The 5,268-nt window shown below is 49.3% G+C and overlaps 1 protein-coding gene across 1 annotated transcript in view; it reads right to left on the bottom strand.

The window, feature by feature from the left end:
* LOC116101708 (carcinoembryonic antigen-related cell adhesion molecule 3-like) overlaps nucleotides 1–2,124 on the bottom strand; it is a 4,021-nt gene extending 1,897 nt beyond the window's left edge. The window contains exons 1-2 of the mRNA XM_031385489.1: nucleotides 2,059–2,124; nucleotides 115–474 (exon numbers count right to left, since the gene is read on the bottom strand). Of these exons, the coding sequence (XP_031241349.1) occupies nucleotides 115–474; nucleotides 2,059–2,104 (406 nt within the window). The 5' untranslated portion in view covers nucleotides 2,105–2,124. The remainder of the gene's footprint in view (nucleotides 1–114; nucleotides 475–2,058) is intronic.
* Nucleotides 2,125–5,268: the final 3,144 nt, after the last annotated feature.

Below are 5,268 nucleotides of genomic sequence, written 5' to 3'. Positions count from 1 at the left end.
AGGCAAGCGCTCTACCGCTGAGCTAAATCCCCACCCCAGGTCCTACATGTTTAAAGTAGAACGAGCCCACCTCCCACCCCCGCCCTAGCACCCAGAGGTCACACAACCACTTACCGCGTACTTCCAGATGTACGTGTGTTAATTCGCTTTCCATTTCTGTGTTGAATGTTAGTAAGGTGTAGACTCCACTGTCGGCCTGGGTGACATTTCTGATCAGCAGGGATCCACTGTAGAATACGGTTTTCCTATCACTGTGCTGAGGCATCTTGGAACTTTCGTTAGTGGGTGTTAAGTACCGTGCAACTTCATAGCTCTTCGTCGAATCTCTCTGTTTGTACCAGTAAAACGCCTGGACATTCAGTGGCATTTCATGTACAAACAGAACGGAGTTTCCACCTTCCACAACCATGGGTGGCACTAATTCAATAGTGAGCTCGGCAGCGGCGGGTGCATTCCAGCAGGTTAAGAGGGAGGCTAGGAGGAAAGAGAGAAAATCCATCAATATTGGGACCATAGTGTTTGGTGAGATGAGCCCCAAGTCCTAAGCAGGTAGGTGTGTTCATTTCTTAGCCGAGGTATGGGGTGAGGGTGTGCCTCTCTTACTCTGCACAGGGGAACTTCATCATCTACATTCCCTAGTCCCCTGAAATTGGAGTGTCCTTTGTATGGATCTCTGTCCTGTCTGTATGGCTCCCCACTCACTCTCTGCAAGAATACATGTGAGGTTGGGGATGCCTTCCCTGACCTTCTCGAGAGACCCTGGGTCATCACTACCAAATGTTGTTGTTCTGTTCTCTGTGTTTGCAGTCAGCCTCTTGTTGTATTTTTCTGAAAGCTCTTGTGCCCTGTCTTCCAGTCCATGAGGGCTACTGCTTTGTGAGGGGGGCTAGAGAAAGGGCTTTAGGAAGGCCATGTGCCTGAGAAAGGTTCAGAGTTCTGTGGAAGAATGAATGAATGAATGAATTGCAGGAGGTGTCTGGGGGCTCTCTCTCTCTCTCTCTCTCTGTGTGTGTGTGTGTGTGTGTGTGTGTGTGTGTGTGTGTGTGTGTGTTGTAGGGGGTGCAGTTGTCAGCAAGTAGCTAACTTCCTATCTCCCACAGCTGCCCTTCTGGGCTGCCTGAAGCTGTATGAAGAGAGGGACAGCCTGTCTCAGTTCCTAAAACAATGTCCTTCCTAGGTGTCCAGATTCCTGAGAGTGACAGGCACCTAGGAACGTGTAACCTCCAACTTCACAGGGTTAAGGCACCCCCTGCTCGCCCACTGAAGGCACCTAAGTTGGCACCCTTCCTCCGCAGCTTCCCCGTGGGCTCCTCATTTCCCCACAGTGAGAATCCCGCTTTGCTGCTTTCCCCTTCCCAACCACACCACACCCATCCTCTCTAGCACTGCATAAATCCCGCAGCCACAGAGAGAGACCCTTGTCTGAGTCCTGGATTGTAGCTCACTTCTCTCTTCCCATCCAGAGACTCTCTCCAGGGCCACCTCCTTCTCTGTCCCAATGTGTCCTCTGCGCCCTGCTGCCAGCTCTTCCTCCTCACAGGGAGGAGACTTCCAGGTCCTCTGTGGAGTCCCAGGCCCTTCTCCCTCACCCCTCCACCCCCATTACCTGTCTTTTCTGTGTCAAAGGCCCCAGCACAGCTCTGTCCCCTGCACTCCCTCCCAAGCACACCCCACAGCTCAGCATTCCAGACCCCCATTCCAGAGCCCCTGGTGGGCACACACACAGGAGCCTGGATCTGACCCAGGGCATTTGCAGTCCTCTGTGTGCTGTGCCCTGGGAAATCTCTGGCGGGAGCAACCCTCCACTACCATGGCCACTCCTGTGAGGACTCCAACAGTCAGGGCACAGTCATGTACCCTGTTGGCACTGGTGACTAACTTTAAATAAAGAAGGATCTGGCTTTTCCTCCCCTCTGAACACTCCTTGCTCCCTGAGAGCATCCACCTGAGCAGCCCAGGTTCCTCCCTGTGTCCTCCCCTCTCAGCCTGAAGCAGTGTCCTCCCAGGGTCCTTTCCTGTCAGAGCCTCCTCCCCACACCACTCCAGGACTGGCCTCACCTGTGAGCAGAAGCCCTTTGCAGAAGCGCAGAGAAGGGGACTCCATGGTCTCTGCTCCCTCTGTGCTGTCCTGGTGTCCACCCCGTGGGTCCTTCCCTTTTATTTCTCCTGTCCTTATCCCAGGGGTATCTCCCAGAGTCACATGGGCTGTGTGCAGGGAATCTGCCCAAGGCCAGACTCTACATCAACTCTTCTTGCTGGGGACTGTCCCTTCTTCCTTTCTCTCCCCCACCCCACCTGTCTCAAAACCCATTCTTTAAGGTTTATTTTTTTTAATAATGCATTAAAAAATTTGTATATTATAAATAACAGTTGAAGGCTCTCTGATATTAAGAAAAGTCATGAATGAATTTCATCTTCTTCTATATTCCTCCCAAACTCAATTTTAATCCCACTATTTTGACTTTATTGGGTCTCCATAGCCTGACTGTCTGCCATTTGCCCTACTTCTGAAGTTCTGTATTTCTCTACAGCTTTTGCACCTGGGAACAACCACTTGGTCAGGAAGTGAGCCCTGACCATCTGGGCCCCTTGGCTAGCTCTCCTACTCCAAAACCCCTTACCCACTACTCCCCCTGCCTGTGACACCTTAGAGGGCAACTGTCCTCTGCAAAATCATTGTTGTTTTATTCATCTCTCTGATGAACATCAGATGCCCATGCATCTCTCTGATTGACATCCAGACTTCAAGCCCCATCCAGTCCCTAGGGCTCTGGTTCACGTGACTTCTAGCTGTGCAGGTCCACGGGGTCCCACTGGGGAATCTTGGTGGAAGCCCAAGCTGGCAGCACCCACTTCTTCCTGGGTGATAATTGATCAGCTGTTCATTCATTTGTCCTGGGGCAGGTGACAGGGAAGGTGTGGGGGTAGGGAGGGAATGGAAGATGGCTGCCCCAAAGAAGCCTGCTTCCCGGATTTGGCTTTGAAGCTGCTGTTCGCCTTCTTAAGCACCGAGAAGGCCCTGTCTAGTTACCTGCACCTACAAAGAAACCCCAGTTCCCGAGCCCCTCCCTTGTTTACTGATCTAGATTAGACACACTGATGGTGAGCTTGGGAGTCCTGGCCTTGCGCTTAGGTCATTGAGAGAAAAAATTCACTCAGCGACAGGAAAGAGTCACTGTAACCAGAAGGAGCCATCTGACTCAACCCGATGGACATCGGATCCTAGGACAGCAGTTAGTAAGTAGAGAAAAATGTTTCTCTTTTGATCACTATGAGAATGATTCCCAAGTCTCCCATTGCTTTAACACTGAATTAATTATTCATTCACATTTATTATTTTGTGTTTCCTTTTAATTGAACCTAGTAAGCCTAGAACTCATTATACATTCCCATTACAGGAATCCTCCTACCTCAGTCTCCTAAGTGCCGAGGCTGCACACAGTCAAAAATAAGGTGCCATTTAATCGTTGTGTAGTCTTGACTTACCTCGATGGTCTCTGCCAGGACTATTTAGCTAACGATGTCTAATATGCTTTTAAAACATAAAAAGAAGCCAGCAGTGGTGGTACATGCTTTTGATCATAGTACTCAAGAAGCAGAGGCAGGCAGATCTAGTGAGTTCGAGGCCAGCCTAGCCTACACAAAGGAATTATGGGATAGCCAGGGCTTTTCTTTTTCTTTTTTCTAAAAAGAAACCCTATCTTAGAAAACAAAGTCTAAGCCGGATGGTGGCGCACGCCTTTAATCCCAGCACTTGGGAAGCAGAGACAGGCGGATTTCTGAGTTTGAGGCCAGCCTGGTCTACAGAGTGAGTTCCAGGACAGCCAGGGCTATACAGACAAACTCTGTCTCAAAAAAAAAAAAAAAAAAAAAAAAAAGAGAGAAAACAAAGTCTATATAATATAATATAATATAATATAATATAATATAATATAATATAATACAATATGTGTTATATTACAATGTGTATAAAATATATATTGTACTTGGAAGCATTCTGAAGCACTTAGAAGTTTTTAAATTTTATTTTATTTGACTTATTGGTGTTTTAAGACAGGGTTTCTCTGTGTAGCCCTGATTGTCCTGGAACTCACTCTGTAGACTAGACTACCTTTGAACTCACAGAGATCCCCCTGCCTCTGGTTCCTCAGTGTTGGGATTAAAGGTTTGTGCTACCACTGCCAGACCTTACTACAATATTTCTCCTTTGTTTTTGTTTGCTTGAGACACACTCTCTGGTTGCCCACTTGGGCTGGTATCCTATGCAGCTGAGGATGGGTGGCCTGGGCCTTCTGGCCCTCATGCCTCCAGCTCCCCAGGGCTAGGATGACAGGGAGGTGCAGTACTTCGCGATGATACTGCGCTGGATGAGTCTGACCCAGGGCATGCTAGGCAAGCACTCTGCCTGCTACACAGCATCCTTAGCCCAGTGTAGACTTTCATTAGAGACCAAAGCCCAAGCCAGCATTACAGGGAAATCAAGGTCTCTCTGAAACCTTCTTCCGGAAGATAGACACGCACCCTATGCATCCTATTTCCAGGATTCAGGCCACTTCCTCCTGTAGACATGATATGTTACACACTGCTGACACAACTGCTCTTGGGTGCCTGAACAGAACTCTGACCAGTGACACCAGTGACCTTAGATAAGTTCTGTTACATAGTCATCATACACTTAGGTCCTTCCTAGCCCTGGGAGACATTTGTCACCTACCTGTTGGATGTGGATTCTATTTTCAGGACACCTGGATGATGAGTAGGGTTTCTATAACAGTCCTCTGGTATAGACAGATCCAGGCCATGACTCAGCAGAGCATCTTTGGGGTGACCAAATCTCTCAGGGCACAGTACACTTCTCAGCCTTGTTGCTTGTGTGGTGTGGAGGACTGAACCATTAAAAGAGAAGGGGAGGGGAATGCGACGTGGACCTGACAGAGGAGCAGGTAGAGCAGCATATTAGACACAGTCTGTGTGATTGTGGAGGGAGCTGCTGCCTGGGAGGAGGCTGAGCTCAGAGGAAGACAGCAGAGCTGAGAGCACAGCATGGAGCACGGGAGCAGGGCTGAGCCTGAAGCTGTTCTCCACAGAGGGAGGACTGAGGAGGCAGCAGAGGCCTGGAAATCCCCCTCCCTCCTTCCCTTTCTCCCCCCCTTCCTCTCTTCCCACAAATGTCACCCTGATAACAAGGGCTTCTTCTCACAGTATCATAAATAAGAAAGCCATCAGTGTGGGTGTGGGGTCCCTGTACCCATCAGAGTAGGCAGGAGG

The sequence above is a fragment of the Mastomys coucha genome, unplaced genomic scaffold, assembly GCF_008632895.1.
Source record: "Mastomys coucha isolate ucsf_1 unplaced genomic scaffold, UCSF_Mcou_1 pScaffold21, whole genome shotgun sequence".
Classification (NCBI taxonomy): Eukaryota; Metazoa; Chordata; class Mammalia; order Rodentia; family Muridae; genus Mastomys; species Mastomys coucha.
The sequence above is the reverse complement of the archived record's forward strand: the minus strand, read 5'-3'. Positions and strand labels throughout refer to the sequence as shown.